We start from the raw sequence: 18,523 nt of genomic DNA on the forward strand, positions 1-18,523 counted from the left end.
CAACAGAGCCAGCCTCTAAGTCCAGCGGCCCCAACAAGTTCTTAGAAAAACAAGTTGGATCTGGGAGCTTTGCACAGGCTGCCTCCCGGGACTGATGCCTGTGGGCCCCGAAAAGCCCACACGCTCACTGCAAAGCAGCTATCAACTACTTGGTTTGAGTCTTTGGGCAGGAATGGAACCCGGCCCCGGAACACGGCCTCTCACCGGAAATAGATTCAGACTTGGGAGACTCGCCTCAATTCTGGAATTTGCCACAGGGCTCCAGGAATCGACCATAGAGAATCCCCACTAATATCCCTTCCATGGGAGAAAGCCTATGATTTTTTTCTCCTTATTACTGGTTTCTACTACTGGCACCTAATATTAATCTGGTTCATGAGAAGGAATGCTAACTACAATGAAAAAACAAACCCCATTTCAAAAAATGCACCCCCTGCCCTGACCGGTTTGGCTCAGTGGATAGAGCGTCAGCCTGCGGACTCAAAGGTCCCAGGTTCGATTCCAGTCAAGGGCATGTACCTTGGTTGCAGGCACATCCCCAGTAGGAGATGTGCAGGAGGCAGCTGATCGATGTTTCTCTCTCATCGATGTTTCTAACTCTCTATTCTTCCTCTCCCTTCCTCTCTGTGAAGAATCAATAAAATATATATTTTTTAAAAAAGTGCATCCCCTGTTTTCAATGACCAAGCTCCACCAGCTTTCAGAGCATCTGAGGGCAGAATCCCCCACAGGCAACCACACCCAGACTTGAACCAGGCAGGTGATACATACCCCTTTGTCCTTCAAGTCATAAACAGACCCATCTTCATTTGTTAACAATAGTTGCCTCGACTTCTCTATTTTGCTCTGAAATCAAATATAAAGAAATCGAGCCATGAGCTTAACATTGCTCCGATGTATCCACAGATCTGAGTCACAGGCTTTGTCACACCTGATTTCAATGGGGCATGGAGCCAAGGCTCTCCACCCACTGAGTTTCCTTTAAGGTCGTCCCAGGTGTCATTCCCAGGGGGACCTCCCAGCCGCTCCAGCAGCCGGCCCCACCGGGGCTGCCATCTCCCCGTTCTTCTCCGAGGGCAACTGTCTCAGAGAACGATACCACCGTCGGCCTGGCTGTGCGTCAGAAACCTGCAAGCCCCTACTCTCTCCCTCACCCCACATCTAATCAGTGCAGTCTTAGTTCCTCTCTTTTTTACTTAATTTGAGGGGAAAAGTTAAATACAGAAAATACAAAAGATGATCACATACTTAGAATCCCCTCATCCAGAATTAACAACTGTAAACATTCAGCAGTATTGGCTTCTCTCCCGTCCCACCCCCACCCCTAAACAGCCATCACCCAGTCCAGTGGTGGGCAAACTCATTAGTCAACAGAGCCAAATATCAACAGTACAACAACTGAAATTTCTTTTGAGAGCCAAATTTTTTAAACTTCTTCTAATGCCACTTCTTCAAAATAGACTCGCCCAGGCCGTGGTATTTTGTGGAAGAGCCACACTCCAGGGGCCAAAGAGCCGCATGTGGCTCGCGAGCTGCAGTTTGCTGACCACGGACCCAGTCTTATTTCCCTCCCCGTTCTATCAGAAGTAACCACTATTACGAGTTCAAGGTATAAACTTCCAGTCCAGCTTTTTATACGTATACACACATGAATACATGTATCCATAGTCAAATACGTAGTATTGGTGTGTTTTTTGTAATTCGCATAAGTACTGTATTATGCATCTTGCTTTTCCACTAAACATCACAGATACCATGCCTTCCCATTTAACATCACATATATTGTATGTTTCTACTTCATATATGGTGGTAACTAGGTTGTCGCTTTGAACAGCTAATCAATATCCCGCGGTATGAATATACCACATCATATTTCTCGGCCGATGGACATTCAGGTCGTTTCCTGTTTTTCGGTTATAAATAAGGCTGACGGGAGCATCCTGAGCACAGGGATGAGAGTGTCCCTTTGAGTCTGGCCCTTAAGGGTCATTGCTGGTGACAGGGTGTCTCTCCTACATCTCTCGGCCACACCTGGTTCACACCATCTTCCACGTGGAAGCAAAGCCACCTCGTGAATGACACACAAGGTCCTTCAAGAACTGGCTGGGTCCCCTGCATACAAAGCCCTGGAGACGGGGTGGCCCGCTCTCCTCCCCTGAGCTTTGCTCACAGTCCCCTCTCCTTCTCAGCCTTCCTCCAACACCCTCCCCAATTCCCTGCGACACCCCACCCTTAGATCCCTAGGGCAAGGCCTGGGACTAGCATGGTCAGTCTGTCCTCCATCCCCAGCAAGGCCTGTCTGATCCTCTCTGAACCTCCAGCACCTGGCCCAGGGCTTGTACTCGTGTTAACTCAGTGGTCGGCAAACTCATGAGTCAGCGGAGCCAAATAGCAACAGTACAACGATTAAAGTTTCTTTTGAGAGCCACATTTTTTAAACTTAAACTTCTCCTAACGCCACTTCTTCAAAATAGACTCGCCCAGGCCGTGGTATTTTGTGGAAGAGCCACACTCAAGGGGCCAAAGAGCCGCATGTGGCTCGCGAGCCGCCGTTTGCCGACCATGGTGTTAACTGGATGCCCACTTTTACTTATTACCCTTCCAATCTAACAAGCTCATTCGAAGGACTAATAAGAGCATGGTGATCTATGTGGATTGTTATTTCACCTGCTCTCCTAAGGGACACAGTCTTCCTGGTTCCGAATAAAATGTAAAATCCATGAGCCCCGAAAACAAGAAAAATACTTACAACTGAAATGAACAAATTTGTAGGATCCAATAATTCTGTCCACTGAAGAAATCTCTGAAAAAAAGACTTAAGAAAAGCACCCCAGAAGTTAACAGCAGAACAACGAAGATGTTAATGGTTAACATTATTTCTGACAACCTAATGGGGTTGTCTACCTGTAGCATCTCCCAGAATCCCCATCCTACAGGTGAGAAAACTGAGGCAGAGAAGGGCCCAATGTACTCCAGGGAACCCAGCCGGGCAAAGACTCAGCGGCCTGTGCTCTGAACCACTCCAGTATCAAATTGCCCTTGAGGAATTAAGCAGTTGACATGTGGAGAAAGGAGCTATGGTTTGCTTCAAAAAGCCCCCAGACTTCACAGGGTTCGAGTCCTGGCTCTGCCGGGACCACTTGGGCTCCCTGTCCCTTTTCTACTTCCCCACCTAAAAAATTTGACCCGGGCCCTCCTTCAGGTGATTGCTGAAAGAGAACGTCCTAGAACTGTGCTGTCCAATTAGCCACACGCGGCCATGGAGCCCTGGATAGGTGGCCCGGCAAAATCAAGATGTATATGTACAACATACACCGGGTTTCCAAGACCATAAAAAGGATGTAACCCTGGCGAGGTGGCTCGGTTGGGTTGTGTTTTCCTGTAGACCAAAAGGTTGCAGGTTCGATTCCTGGTCAGGGCAGGTATTTAGGCTGTAGGTTCAATTCCCAGTCAGGACCCTCCCAGAGGCGACCCACAGATGTTTCTCTCTTCCTCTCTCTCTCTCTGAAAATCAATAAAACATATCCTTGGGTGAGGATTTTAAAAAAACAAACAGATGTAAAATATCTCACTAATAATCCTCATACAGTTTACACGTTGAAATGTTAATGTTTTGTATCTACTGGGATAAATACAATATATTACTCAAATTAATCTCGGCTGTTTCTTTTTGCCTTTTGTAATCTGGCTACTGGAAAATTTTACATTACCAAGTGACTCCCGTCCTATTGCTATTGGACAGCGCAGCCCTGGCCACTACCTGGAGGCGAGGCGGGGCCTGTGTGACGTCCCGGCGGCCCAGGCTCCGAGAGTGGCCGAGCCTACGGAGGTTGGGAGGCCGGGGACTCCTGGGAGGACCTGTTCCTCTCCACCCTGAGGCCACCCCAAGCTCAGCTGCAGCCTGGGCTGCAGAGAGCGGGCACCTGCGAGGGGAGACTGACTCCTCTGCAGGGCGATCTGCAGGGCGCCCCTCCCTAGCCAGGCCTGGGGCAGAGGTGACACGGGGTCACAGCTAGGGTTTCCCTTAGGACCCTCCGGAGAAGGCGGTGGGGAGGGGGTCGTGCGACCACGTGGCCTGCCCAAGGTCACCGGGGCCAGCCGGCGACTGCACGCGTCGCGCCCGCCCCGCCCCAGCCGCGCCCAGGCCGTACTTGGCGCTCGGTCATCCAGAAGCGCACGTTGGGCTCCATGCGGGCGGCCGCGCCGCTGCCCGCGCAAACCCGCACGCCCCCGCGCTTCCTCCTCCTCGTGCGCGTCTTCCTGGGACCAACGTGATGGCCGGAGAGGCCGCGGCCGCCCGGCCCGGCGAGGAGGAGGAGCCGGGCGGCGTGCCCCGCCCCGGGCGTGCGCGCACCCGGTCCCAGTCCCCGGCCCGCGCGCCGGCTGCTGGGTGTCTCCACGTGCCGGCGCCCCGGCGCCCCGCGCGCCCGCTGTTTCCGCTGTCAGGTCCCGGCTGCTCATCCCCGCTGCTCGGTGTCACCCGTTGTCCCAGCTCCTGGCGCTGCTCCGTGTCACCGCCTTCTAACGCCCCCAGATCCCACACTTACACCCCCCTGCCCCGGTCCCGGCGCACCCACTACTCCTGTGGGCCCACCTCTCCCACAGACCAGGGCATCTCCACCCTGCACGGCCACCCCTTAGGTCCACAGGCCGCTTCCGGGCGGGAGCGGTCACCTAAGCTTTGGACGTTACCCTGGAAAATCCCTTCTGCTGTCCCTTACAGCCAGGGGATAATCAAAACCGCTCCGTAATTTTGGTGGCCCAGTGCAAACTGAAAACGTGGACTCCTTATTTCAAAAAGATGGAGGAAGGTCTACATCAGAGCATGAAACCCAGCTGAGTATAGTGTTTTCCCCAGCTCTGGGGCAAAACCAGATCAAGTAGCCACAATTGGTAGAGAGAAAAATGCACCTTCCTCCTTCCTGCCGCCCCTTACCCTTCGCCCAGTGGGATGGGCAGGGGTTGTGTGTTGGTAGAAGCTAGTGTGGATGTTTAGGGTGTCCCGGGGTCCTCGGGAGTCCTCGCTGGGGAACTAGCACCACCCATTAGCTGTGTGGCCCTAGTCAAGTCAATCTCTCCGGGTCTATTTATGAATCTGTACAAGGTCACTTAATTGTACCGACTCAGGGATTGGTTGAGGATCAATGACAGAAAAGAGGTAGAAGCCCTAATATGGCGCAGGCCCTTTGGAAGTGCTCAGTTTGGGCACTAACACCCCACCGACCTATTTCCTCTCTTGCCTTCCCCTCCAGGAACATGAAACCAGATCATGGTTTCCTTCAGGCCCATGTGCCTTTGCAGCTCCTTTTGCTCAGCCCATCTGGTTTACCTTTCAATAATCTTCAACACTTCACCTCCTCTTCCAGGAAGCCTTCCCTGATGCCCACAGCTGGGTAAAGTGCCCTCCTTATGACCCAGGAATACATTTATTGTACCACAGTCTTGAGCACACCCGTATTATTCTGTTGGTCCTACCCCCAAGTGTCACCAATCCAGCCCAGCTGACCTCTCTGCTCCCCTTTTTGGACCCTTGCAGTGTAGCCTTAACAAAGGTGCTAATAATCGTTTTAGAACAAGATGCTGTAACTCTTCTCAAAACCTTCCTGATATTTCCCATCTGGGAATAGAGCCCAAAGCCCTTAGAGTGCCCCTAAGGCACCCGGGGCTCATGAGCATTCTCCCCCTTCATTGCTCCTGTGAGGTCACAGGGCCCTTCAAGTCTTCATTCCCACAAAAACCCTCTTGCCGTGGGGCCTTTGCCTAGCACCTTCTTGTCTCCCTAACTCCCTCTCTTTCTGCATGTTATTTCTTTTATCCTCATCAAAACCCTAAGATAGGTACAACGATTGCCCTCATTTTACAGATGAGCAAGCAGACCCGGAGAGACGTCTCTCCCCAGGCCTTCCCTGACAACCCTATCTAGAACACCTGCAACTCTGCTCTAGCCTCCGCTCCACTTCATTTTCCTTCCAGTCTATGTATTTTTATTATGTTGATTGTATTTTCCCCTCTAGAATGGAGGTGCATGAAGGAAAAGGTTTGTCTTTTTTGTTCACTCTTGTGCCTCCAAAAAAGCACCTCGCATATGGAAGGCAGTCATGAGCTTATTGAAATAATGAACAGATGCTTCCATTTTTCTCTTGCCCCATAAACTGAGCTCCTTGGGCATGGAGCCATCGTCTCATTCATCTCTGTGGGCCCCGAGTGAAGTTAAATGTCTGCTGGCATAGTCGGAGAATACTAGAGCCCACAACAGCTGGACCAACAATGAATGGCGTTAAAAATGCAAATATTTTAAAATATATTTATTTTTTTATTATATGCTTTACATTGAGCGCTTCAGAAAATATAATTATAATGATTTCAAAATGCAATTCCTGGATTAAATAAATATCCTCTATAATTACCTTCAATCAATATTTAGAAATGTATGCAGACACTCAGTCAGCTAACAAATAAAATAAACAAAATAACTATTGAAACTACAAATCTCAGGGATGAGGAGCATGCATGATCAGTTAGGTCACTTTGCCACTGTGTTTTTTTTTAAATACATGATTCACATTGTTTCAATCAAATATATCTCCACTCCAAGAGTTAAATTATACTGCTAATACTAAAACTTAAAGCTATAATCTTAAAAAAAACACACCTCAGTTTAATACAAAGAAATTCAGAAAGAAAATTTCAGGACTCTTGATCAGAGGCTTTCGCTACTGGTGTACACAGAGGTTCAGGTCTGGCTAAGAAGAGAGTTTCCCATTGAAGACATGATCAAAGAAACAGGTGAACTAGGCAGTCTATAAGCTAGCTAGCCATCAAGAAGTTACCAATAAAGGACTCAAGTTAGTACCTAAGCATGTTTAAAAAGCCTTAGCCAATGTTACAAAAACAAAACATCTAGAGTATTATTTATGAATGCAAACATAATTGATTTTTGCTTTCTACACATAATCATCTTTGAAATGCTAAAAATGAGCTCCAACTGTGGTTCTTTTGAGAAGCTGCAGGTGTACGTGAGATGATCTACTGATTTACCTTCTCAAAGTATTCTTTGGAAGCAGTTGGATGCGGCTTGATCTGAAAATACAAACATTTAATTAGCTGATTTTAAGATAGTAGTTTCAAAAGTGAGTTAAAAATTCTCAATTTTTAGGTTTTTTTTTTTAAATAATGAAAAATATATATATTTATATTGATTCAGAGAGGAAGGGAGAGGGAAAGAAAAACATCAATGAGAGGGAATCATTGATTGGCTGCCTCCTGCACACCCCCTACTGGGATTTAAGCCAGCAAATCAGAAATCAAACCATGATCTCCTGGTTCATAGATTGGATGCTCAACCACTGAGCCATATCAGCTAGGCTACCCTAAAATTCTTTAACGTTTTCCAATGCTGGCCTGTTTCCTTTAAAATACGTGGATGAAAGTTGCATTAACAGATTGCCTCACCACGGGTCCCACCGCTCAGCAGCTTCACTCATTTGCGCATCACCTGTGGTCTTGCTCCAAGTGAGGGCTCCTTTTATGGATATTCCAGGCCAGCAGCCCTTGAGGCAGTGAGTACCTGGGATCCTCTGTTGGGGCCCCAGGGCTTTTGAAAAGGGAACCTACCGTAGGAGAATCCGGGGTCCAGTTTGCTGGGCAGACTTCCCCATGGACCTCCACAAACTGGAATGCTTTCACCAGGCGGAGGGTCTCTTCCACGCTCCGGCCCACGGGGAGATCGTTGACACTCAGGTGCTTGATGACTCCATTGGGGTCAATGATGAAGAGCCCTCTGCATCACAACTGTCCTCATTAGTACATCCACAGCCCCCGAAGGAGAAAGAATCTAACTTCTACCCTCTTCTGGCTTTAACTCCCCTTAAAAAAGCACTTATTAAGTGCTATCACATGCTTAAAACAAAGTTGTCAGTGTTAGGCAGGACTGGACCAGGCCATGGAAAACAGGCGGTCGGTCAAGTTTACAAATGGGACCTCAATGTCACGCAGGATCACAGAGAGCAGAGACTTCTTTCCTTATCAGTGACTTAGCAAGCATTCTTTGGGCGGCTGTATCAACTCTTGGCAAGAAACCATAAGCAAATGGGAAGGGATACAGATGTATTTTATCTATATTCAGTAAATACTTATGAAATGAGTGAATTCTTGGGTACACGGGGGGAAAAATCCCATGGGAAAATTTTTGCAGAAAGAATTAAGTCTATGCAGAGCAGAAATCTAAAGGAAGAACCCACTTGAAACTTACATGTATTTTATTTTAGAATAGTTTTTTTTTCTTTTTTATTGAATTTATTGGGGTGGCATTGGTTAATAAAATTATATAGGTCTCAGGTGTACAATTCTATAATACATCATCCACATATTGTACTGTGTGTTCACCACTCCAAGTCAAGTTTCCTTCCATCACCATTTAATCCCCCTATAAAACTGCTTTCTGGAGGTCAAGTCCCACCCAATCCCTCCTTCACTTATCGGCCATCAAGATGCCAGTTCTAAGGTACGTTCTGTTCTCATCTCTTCCAGTAAGGCGGAGCTTGAATGTGGGACTGTTAAAGGCAGAAAGCTTTCACACTTAAAGGAAAAAAGGTCTAACCACAGAATCCACAAAAACAGAAATGGCATGCTGAGACAGGGGTCATACCAGCTACCAGGACCTGTGCTAAGAACTTTAGCTGCCTCATCTTGCTTAGTTTTTACAACCAACCTGGAGGTACATTCTCATTTTAGTGATGGAAAAACTGGGACTCAAGGAAGTTACATAACTTGCCCTAAGTCACACAGCTATTTAGGAGCTGAACTTGGATGGATGGACGGACGGACACATGGTCGGACACTCGCACACACACACACACACACACACACACACACACACACACACACACTCCAGCTGTTTTTGATTCCAAAGCTTTTTGAGATCTCACCCATTCCAGGATACTGACTTCTACCCTGCTAGTTCCCCTTCTCCAAAGATGCCAGGAATGTGCCCCCCCATGAAAGCAGCTCTCAGAAAGAGTGGAGCAGTATGAACATCAAGACACGATATCCTTCTTCAGAAAGAGACACAGGGTGGTGCTGGGGGAGGGGTGAAGGGGAAGGGGGGACAATGACAAACATGTCTGGGCTATTTCTGAAAGATTGCCAACCCTCGAATGAGGCATTCATCGGTGCTTAGTAAAAAGCTAAAATTAAGGATTTTTGGTTTTCCAAATGCTTTACCAAGGTCTCTATAAATTCCCTAAGAAGTGGGATGGTGCTAAACATGAAAAACAATTTTAAATTCGTAAGGAACTGGATCTTACCTTAGTGCAAGACCAGGACCTTCTAACAGCACACCGTAGTCTCGGGCAATCTGCTTAGTCAAATCTGACAACAGTGGGATGTTCATGTGGCCCAAACCGCCATTCTAATAAAAATGCAAACAGGGCTGGTTCTTATCTGTGCTCTCACATCCTTGGCCAGGTACACGAGGTGTGACACCAACATTCATGGCAATAGGCAGCAGCCACCGAGCACCAACTACGGGCCCAACACTGCTCTCAGTTCCATGGCTCACTTCCTTTAGCAACTATCCTGGGGCAGATACTATTATCACCACCATTTACAGATGAGCAAACTGCAGCACGAAGGATAAGTCACTTGCTCCAGGTCACAGCTAAGAAGGGACAGAGGCAGGATTCAAACCCAGCTAATACTACAGACCTTTCTTTTCCTAATTCTTCTTTATTTTATTTTAAATATTGATTTGAGCGAGCGAGCGAGAGAGAGACATTGACTTGTTGTTCCACTCATTTATGCATTCATTGGTTGCTTCTTGTATGCGTCCTGACCTGGGATCGAACCTGCAACCTTGGCATATCGGGACCATACTCTAACCAACTGAGCTACCCGGCCAGGGCTCTTTTTATATTCTTATCTAGTTGAAGGTTAATTTCTGAAGCATAGAAATGGAAAAGTAGGTAAACAAACTGAATAATTGGTATCTACAGTCCAGCAGCTTAGTTAGAAATGTTGATTCTCCCACGTAAGTTTTTAGGCAAAAAAAAAACACACAAAAAAACTGATCATGCAGAACACTGAAATCAGAGAACATAACCACCATCTCACAAGCCATGCAGGGTACATGGGATCGACAGGGTACATGGGATCGACGGTACTGGTGGGAGGGGAAGCAACAGACCCAGCTGTTCCACCGCCCTGCTGAGCCTGCTCTCCGTTACAGTTTGCACCTTGGAAAATATTACGTAGTGGGGAGTAAAGAAGCATGCAATACAATGCCAAGGAAGACACAGACACAGCTGAACAGAATTTGCCAGCAGGTGAGGACCTACAAATAGCCATTTCAGACTACTCATGCTTTAACAGCTTCCAGCTTAGTCTTCGGTGGATCTTTTCAGGTGTTAAGATCAGAGAGCAAAGGCGGGGTGAAGGATGTCTGTACCTTCCTCGGGGTGTTGATCCAGGCGAGATGGCTGAAGTGGGAGTCCACGGAAACGGCGACAACGTCACAGTTCACATCATGAAACTCATTGGCTTTGTCGCTGAAAGCGATGATTTCTGTGGGACACACAAAGGTGCTAGAGAAAAAGGGTAAAGACTCTCATCAGAGAACTTAAAGACGAGGATTTAAAATCCTAACAATAGGTACTCTGAAAACTAGTCTGACTTCCTAAAGATGAAAAAGGCAAAATGGCTAACCATCCTGACTGGACTCACCTGTCTAGTTAAGAACCATATCCAAAAATGGGGTGGGGGTGGGAGGATAGTCTAAAAATAAAGAACAATTTTATTTAAATAAAGTAGCTTTACCCTGGCCAGGTGGCTCAGGTGGTTAGAGCATTATCTCGATACGTCAAGGTTGCAGGTTCGATCCCCGGTCAGGGCACATACAAGAACCAACCAATGAATGCATAAATAAATGAACAACAAATCAATATTTTCTCCTCTCTTTCTCCCAAATCAATCAATCAATCAATCAATCAATCAATCAAGTAGCTTTATAAGAAAACTCATTTTGCCTGGCCGGTGGGGTTCAGTTGTTGACCATCACCCCAGGAACCAAGAGGTCACCATTAGATCCCAGTCAGGGCACATGTGCAGGCTGTGGTTTGATCCCCAGTAGGGAGCATGCAAGAGGCAGCGGATCGATGATGTTTCTCTCTCATTGATGTCTCTATCTCTATCCCTCTCCCTTCCCCTCTCTCTAAAAATCAACAAAAACATATTTAAAGAAAAAAACTAATTTTATCATCTTTACTTTCCTCATTTTCTTCTAGAACAGTGCAAACTTCTTCATGGACTGGCTTACAGGAACCACCAGTCCAGAGTCTTCAGTAAGAGTACGGTCTTGCTATAAAACCCTACCACTTTAAAAAGAATGCCTCTCCATCCTCTAAATTTGTTACTTGTAAAGTGGCTACAGATGCAAGCTGTATCAACAAGGCCATCAGTAATCAAGGCTCAGAAAGAATCCCTCCTTTGACAAGAAGCCTAACTAGATACAGGCAATGTCAGTGTGTAGGGATCCTTGCTTGCTCTCAGAATGACATAAAAGCATCACAGGTACTTACAAATCCAGAGGATAGAAGAAGAGCACCAAATATTTCCCCTTAAAGTCATCAAGGCTTAGTTCTTTGAACTCTCCTTGGACAACGGCTGTACCCTTAAAATAGGGTGCGTGCTGGGTGACGGCAGGAGCATGGTATGAGGAACCTGAAAAAACCCACAGGCATATAGAGTTCGTCGTTTGCTAAAACAAGCACCTATCTGATTGTATTTAAACCTCGCACAATAATTACTTGGCAGCATAAATTAATTAAAAGAATCAGTTCAACTGTACATCTTAGGCAAATTTCTTTTTTCCTCCCATAGTTCTGGATTGTACACAAATTCAATGGAAAGTGCTATGGAAACTAAAAAGATGGCTGAAGATGTCAGGAATGGAATCAGAGAGAATTAAGGAAGACATGAAACTGGACATGGATCCTAAATATGGTTCAGATTCTGCCAAGTCCAGATGGGACAGGGCAAATGGCATGGAGGCAGGAAGAGGGTCAATGTGGGGAATAGCCCGTGGCACAGTGTGATCAGAACAGACAGAGCAGGTGTGTGTGGGAGAAGAGCAGATAAAGCAAGAATGGCTGAAGGCCATGCTCTGAGGGCCCTTAACTATCAGGCCGATGAGTCTGTTCTTGAAAGAAGAGATAAAGGAGTCCCTGGAGTTTTTCACGTCAGGGATGGAAGAGGGGCTGGCTGCTCTTAGGAAGAGGACTCTGGTAGGGGAGGGTAAGGGGAGCACGCGGAGGGGAGGCTGATGTTAGGAGATTGCAGTTATCTGAGTGAGGAGTATGCCGGGGAAGGGTGTGGTAGAGAGACCAGGAAAAAAGGAAAGAAGTCAAGAGATGTGTCAGCGCTGGAGAGGACATGCCTGTATCTGGGAGGCCAGGGACAAAGAGATCCCAGGTCCGATGCCTGGGCCTCAGAAACATTAGGAGCTGCTGGGAGTGGGCGCCTGGGACCGGTAACAAGGAAAGCTTTCATTCCGTGGCATCAAATCACCACTAGGAAACTGTTAATGCTCCAAGGTGATAAAATTGTAAAACTTTTTAGAACATTTCACCTGTACACAAAAGCTTTGCTGAAGTATATCCCTCAAACCATTACAAGCGTTATAAAAGGTGAGAGAAATTTAAAGGAGCCATTTTCAAATACCACTCGGTATCTGAGGCTGATCTCAGCGAAGCCCAGTCTAGAAAATGGAGTGTAAATCTCAAACAGATATGCTCCCCTCAGATCATGGAGGAGTCCCCGGTCTAACGTGACCCACTGCGGCCGGCACACAGGTTTGAATCCTGAAGCCTCAGTTCCCAACATGCTGTCTGCCAACCCACTTACCTGACACCCCTTCGTGCCACAGAGGGCATCTGAGTCATCTCTCCCCACCCTGCTCCTCAACACAGGATTAAAACCTCTGGTAAGCAACAAGGACGTAAGACCCAAGGGCAGTTTTCCTGTGATTTTCAACTCTGGCTGCACATTAGAATCACCTGGTGAGATTTTAAAAAAAAATACTGATGTTCTGGTCTCACTCCAGAGATTGACTTAACTAGGGTGGGACTAGGGCAAGATATGTTTTTTTAAATATATTTCTTTATTGATTTCAGAGAGGAAGGGAGGAGAGAGAGATAGAAACATCAATGATGAGAATCATCGAACGGATGCCTCCTGCACACTTCCTACTTGGGATCAGGCCTCAACACAGGCATGTGCCCTTGGCCGGAATTGAACCCGGGACCCTTCAGTCCACAGGCTGATGCTCTATCCACTGAGCCAAGCCGGCCAAGGCAAAATATGTTTTTAAAAGCTCCCCAGGTGAGCCCTGGCCGGTTTGGCTCAGTGGATAGAGTGTCAGCCTGCGGACTGAAGGGTCCCAGGTTCAATTCCGGCCAAGGGCATGTGCGGGGGTTGCGGGCTCGGTCCCCAGTGGGGGGTGTGCAGGAGGCAGCCGATCGGCGATTCTCTCTCTTTGTTGATGTTTCCATCTCTCTCTCCTTTCCTCTATGAAATCAATGAAAATGTACTTAAAAAGCTCCCCAGGTGAGTCTAACGTGTAGCTGGGTTCAGAGCCCCTGCCCAGAGATGATGACTCCTGTTTCCATTACCTGGGTCAAAACAAGGCATTAACACTTACTGGTGCTAAAGGCAAGTTTCGCTTGACTGGAAGCAGGCCAGAACACATTTGCCACGCATGTCCTTCGAGAAGCAGCCGGCCTAAGGGTTGCAGAGGCAGAGATACCCCAAGGAATGGCACTCACATGTCGGGCAACCTGGAGAGAGAAGCACGTCCTATTAGGAGGTCGTCCCAGCAAGGTGGCTAAAGGCTGGCCCTGCGGAAAGCCCATAAGCCTCAGCTGTCCTTGTTCCTAGGAACCAAATGCCAAACCCAAAACTCTGACTGCATGGATTGGGTCTCCCTGTCCTTAACATTTCTTCTGCTTCCTTCTCCTTCAAGACGGCCAGAGATGTTGGTCCAAGGATACAAAGTTGCAGGTATGCAGGATGAAGTCTAGGGAGCTATTGTACAGCATGATTATACTGAATAAGACGGTGCTGAACACTGGGAATATGCCCAGAGAGCAGATTTCAGGAGCACCCATCACACACACACAAAGGTAACTGGGAAGAGAGATGTTCGTTAGTTTGACTGCAGCAATCACCTAAGCATATGTATATCAAATCATCACGTTGTACTTCTTAAACACATACTTTTTATTTGAATATACAAATTTTTAAAAAGACTGCAAGGGAAAGGGGAATTCTAAGTCCATAGAGACTCCATGCTCTTAAGAGCAACACCTGGGCTTCAAAATCCAAGGGGAGCCCTGGCCGGTTTGGCTCAGTGGATAGTGTGGGCCTGCAGACTCAAGGGTCCTGGGTTCAACTCCGGTCAAGGGCACATGCCTGGGTTGTGAGCTCATCCCTGGTTGGAGGCCTGCAGGAGGCAGCTGATCCACGATTCTCTCTCATCATTGATGTTTCTCTCTCTCTCTCTCCTCTCCCTTCCTCTCTGAAATCAATAAAAATATTAAAAAACAACAACAAGGGGACTTGGCAAGGCCCCGTGTACTTAAACCTCTTTGCCAGAATAATATGCAGCGACTCTCTACCATGGCAAGGCTTTCCTTAGAAAAGTCAAGGCCTTTCCAGCCCCACGGACAAGCAAACAAGTAGAGCAAAGTTCAGCCTCCAGGAGAATTTGGATGGGGCTCAAGGGAAATGTTTGCTCAATTTTACCGTCCGGCGTGACTCAAAAAGAAGACACTGCCTTGAAGCCGGCCATGAGTAAGGGGAAGGTGGGTAGCAAGAAGGTTCTAGCCTTTTGCCAGGACAAAGGCGAAGGGGCAGACGCGGGGAGCGGGAGAGGAGTGCCTTTTGCCTGTCAGCACCTGGGTTACTTTAGCACTTGGGCTTCCATCCAGCAGTTGGTGGATGCTCACGGCCACTCCTCGAGGTAGGCACCATTCTTGCCATCTTCAGGTAAGGAAAGGGAACTGAGATTCGGGAAGGCGAAGTCACTTTCCAAGGTCATAGCGCCTATCACAGAACCGGGACCTGGGGCAGGTCACCCGCCTCCGGGCCCAGGACCGTGTGCTCGGGACTGGGGACCGGCGACTCCGAGCGAGGAGGAATTAGGGGAGGGGACCGGAGGGGGGGAGGAGGAGGAGGAGGGCGGTTCTGCGCAGGCGCAGGGAGCCTTTCCTAGAGGAGGCCTCTGGGTCCGTTACCCGCGGTCACCCTCCAAGAGCGAGACTCCCCCAGACCGCAAGGGAGCGGGGTTTGGTCTGGGAAGCGCGTCCTCGGAGCCACCACAGTGTCCCCGCACTGGTTCCCAGCTGGCAGGCACTCACCGTGGCCCGGAGCAACCTTCCCACTGCGACCGCCATCTTCCGTGCACGCGGGAGCAGCGGGGAGCACCCAGATGCAGAGGGGGCGGGGCCTGCGGGGCCGGGGCCGGAAGGGGCGGGGCCACGTGTGCGGGGGCGGGGCCTGCGCTGGAGCCGAGGCGGGCCGGGAGGGAGCCCCAGCCTCGCCTCCTTTTGTGGGTGCTACGCGTGTAAAGGTCCCTGGGGGGTTCCGCAGCCCCTGTGGTGAGGGGTAAATTCCTGTTGTGGCTTTTCTGAGGCTGAACACTTGGGAAAGCAATACTTTGTCTCTAATTGTCGCCCCAACCTAGAAAGGACTAATTCAGGTGGGGAGCTAGGTATTTATTTCTACATGAGCTACTGATTTGTTGTTGTTGTTGTTAGCCCGTGTGGATTACTGTTTACACCTGTTCTTCAAAAAGATCTCTTTCCTATTTCGGCTCCTGCACGTGGAGTTAATTTCAATGCAATTGTAGTCTGTTAATAAGCTAAGTGGGTAAGACACATCAAGGTTTTGGGGTCCTGAAAACCTTTGGGTTGGTGTGTGGGCTTCCATTTTGGTCTCTCTTCCCAAAATTGGGAGAATTGGGACAAATTTAAATTTTGTTTTCTGTCCATTAGGAAGACTTAAGTCCTCAATGGTAAGCATGGTACTTCAGAGGAAGCTCATTAAACAGATATAAATCTCACAGGGGCCTTGGGGTAAAGGAGACAAGTTGAAGACACTACATGGGTATTTTCCAAACACCAGGCAGTGCATTACCAACTTAGTTTGTTGAATCTGCATGTCACCTGCATATTATTTCCTGTTCTGCCTCTGCAATTGAGGTTCATCATCTTGGGGACTTGCCTGGTGTTGCCCCTCTATTCTCATTGTGTGTGTGTGTGTGTGTGTGTGTGTGTGTGTGTGTGTGTGTGTGTGTTTTGCTTAGGTCTGTCTGCTCCTGTCTTCCTACTTGGATGTGACAACCAGAAATGCCTCCAGACATTGCCAAATGTCCCCTGGGGGACAAAGTCACCCCTGGTTGAGAAAACACTGCTTTAATGGTTAATGGCAGGGCTCTGGAGCCACCAGGACCTGGGGTCACATTCCTGGTCTGTCACTTCCAGTTTGGGAGGTAGGGCAGGTGCCTTGAGCATTATGCCTAGACCAGTTGCTTAACTTTTCCATTCCTCAGTTTCCACATCAGTCAGTAAAATGGGAATAATCATGGCATCTACCTGAAAGCATTAGCTGTGAAAAGGGAGACAATGCATGCGAAAGACTTAGGGGGGTACTTGGCCCACAGTAGGGTTAAGTAGATATTAGTTATAATTTTGCAGACATGCTACATTTTCAAACAGCTGACACAGACTTTGAATACAGTTTGTTTTTCTCCAAGGGATAAAATTGCTCTTCCCTTTTTCTTTTTTTTAAAAAAGTATCTTTATTGTTGAAAGTATTACAGATGTCCTTCTTTTTTCCCCATTGACCCCCTTTACCGCCCCTCTTTCCCCCTCCTCCTTTCACTCAGGAGTGAAGGATGAGGCTTTTGCATAAGCACTGATCTCCAAACAGGCTCAAATTGTGCTCTTCTGGAAGCTAGAGGGACATGAAGTGAAGGCAAGGGAAGATGCCAGGTACCTACCTACCTGCCGTCTCCAGTTCAAAATTTTCTGCCTTAGAGCTTGTACCCTGTGCTCTTACCCAGGAAACCTTAATTCTCTTTTTCTTTTAAAACTAACTATGAGTGCCCTAACCAGTTTGGCTCAGTGGATAGAGCGTCGGCCTGCGGACTCAAGGGTCCCAGGTTCGATTCCGGTCAAGAGCATATACCTTGGTTGTGGGCACATCCCCAGTAGGGGGGGTGCAGGAGGCAGCTGATCAATGTTTCTCTCTCATTGATGTTTCTAACTCTCTCTCCCTCTCCCTTCCTCTCTGTAAAAAATCAATCAAAAACAAAAAAACTAACTATGAGTAATAAGGGAGACCACAATGGTAAGATGCTTGTCAGACCCCCATCTGCCTGAAATGAGTCTTAGCTAGGATTAGAAAGAAATCTTGACCATTTCTAAATTTGATGCAAATTTCAGTTTTTTGTTATTGGGTGTCCAATAGCTTGATACAATTTTCAAAAAAGTTCTCTTCTACAGTATTAACTTGTGTCTACATTTTTTGTTTTCTTTTTTAAAAAAATTGATTTCAGAGAGGAAAGAAGGAGAGAGATAGAAACATCAATGATCAGAGAATCTTTGATTGGCTGCCTCCTGCACAGCCCATACTGGAGACTGAGCCCACAACCCAGGCATGAGCCTTGACTGGAATTGAACCCGGAACGCTTCAGTCTGCAGGCCCAAGCTCTATCCACTGAGCCAAACCAGCTAGGGCTATGTTTTCTCTTAATACATGGTTTAATTTTCATCTTAAGAATGTACTGTCTTATAGGTATCCTTTTGCCTTTTCCCTCAATGTAAATCATGCTAGGACATTTTGTAATTTTTTTTAACCCTCTCCCAAGGAGTGAGGGTATTTTTTCCATTGATTTTATAGAGAGCGTGAAAGGGAGAGGGGAGGGAAGAGAGAGAGAGAGAGAAACATCGATGAGAGAGAGACACATAGACTGGTTGCCTCCCGCACACGTCCCTACCTGGGGTGGAGATCGAACTTGCAGCCCAGGTACGTCCCCTTGACTGGGAATCGAACCCTCAACACTGGTGAGCAGGCCAATGCTCTAACCACTGAGCACATCAGCCAGGCCCATTTTGTAATTTTTATCTCCACAAATCACAATCATTCCACAGTCATTCTTCACATGGGCATTTTAGGCACGCTCAACACAGCATTACTGTTTCTCTCACACCAACCAGGGGCCCAACTCAGCAGCCCAATTCCCAAGTCTCTAGGACGCTCGAGAGGAAGTCTCATTGCTTGTTGCTTCTTTTCCAAACAGGATGCTGAGACCGTTGCCTGCGGTTAAAGAGCTTTCGTCAAGGCACACAGGATTCATTGGCTCTGGGACATTAGAGGGACTACCCAGTGGACATGTTGGTTTCCTGGTCTGCTGATCTCTGTCTAAAGGTTGATCTCCCTTGCCCTAAGGGGAGTGACATACCCTAGC

The 18,523-nt window shown here is 47.7% G+C and overlaps 2 protein-coding genes across 2 annotated transcripts in view; both read right to left on the reverse strand.

Moving 5' to 3' along the window:
- Positions 1-4,294, reverse strand: part of SFXN4 (sideroflexin 4) — a 20,696-nt gene extending 16,402 nt beyond the window's left edge. The window contains exons 1-3 of the mRNA XM_079793686.1: positions 4,152-4,294; positions 2,750-2,815; positions 772-846 (exon numbers count right to left, since the gene is read on the reverse strand). Coding sequence (XP_079649812.1) covers positions 772-846; positions 2,750-2,815; positions 4,152-4,190 — 180 coding nt within the window. The 5' untranslated portion in view covers positions 4,191-4,294. The remainder of the gene's footprint in view (positions 1-771; positions 847-2,749; positions 2,816-4,151) is intronic.
- A 1,996-nt stretch (positions 4,295-6,290) lies between these two features.
- PRDX3 (peroxiredoxin 3) lies at positions 6,291-15,505 on the reverse strand. Its single transcript, XM_079792922.1, has 7 exons — positions 15,411-15,505; positions 13,694-13,829; positions 11,574-11,715; positions 10,445-10,580; positions 9,306-9,409; positions 7,615-7,780; positions 6,291-7,080 (listed from the first exon to the last, which is right to left on the reverse strand). Exons 1-7 carry the CDS (start codon positions 15,444-15,446, stop codon positions 7,027-7,029), a joined length of 774 nt encoding a protein of 257 aa, XP_079649048.1. The 5' UTR covers positions 15,447-15,505; the 3' UTR covers positions 6,291-7,026.
- Between the last annotated feature and the right edge of the window lie 3,018 nt (positions 15,506-18,523).

Source organism: Cnephaeus nilssonii, assembly GCF_951640355.1.
Source record: "Cnephaeus nilssonii genome assembly, chromosome: 16".
NCBI classification, from domain to species: Eukaryota; Metazoa; Chordata; class Mammalia; order Chiroptera; family Vespertilionidae; genus Cnephaeus; species Cnephaeus nilssonii.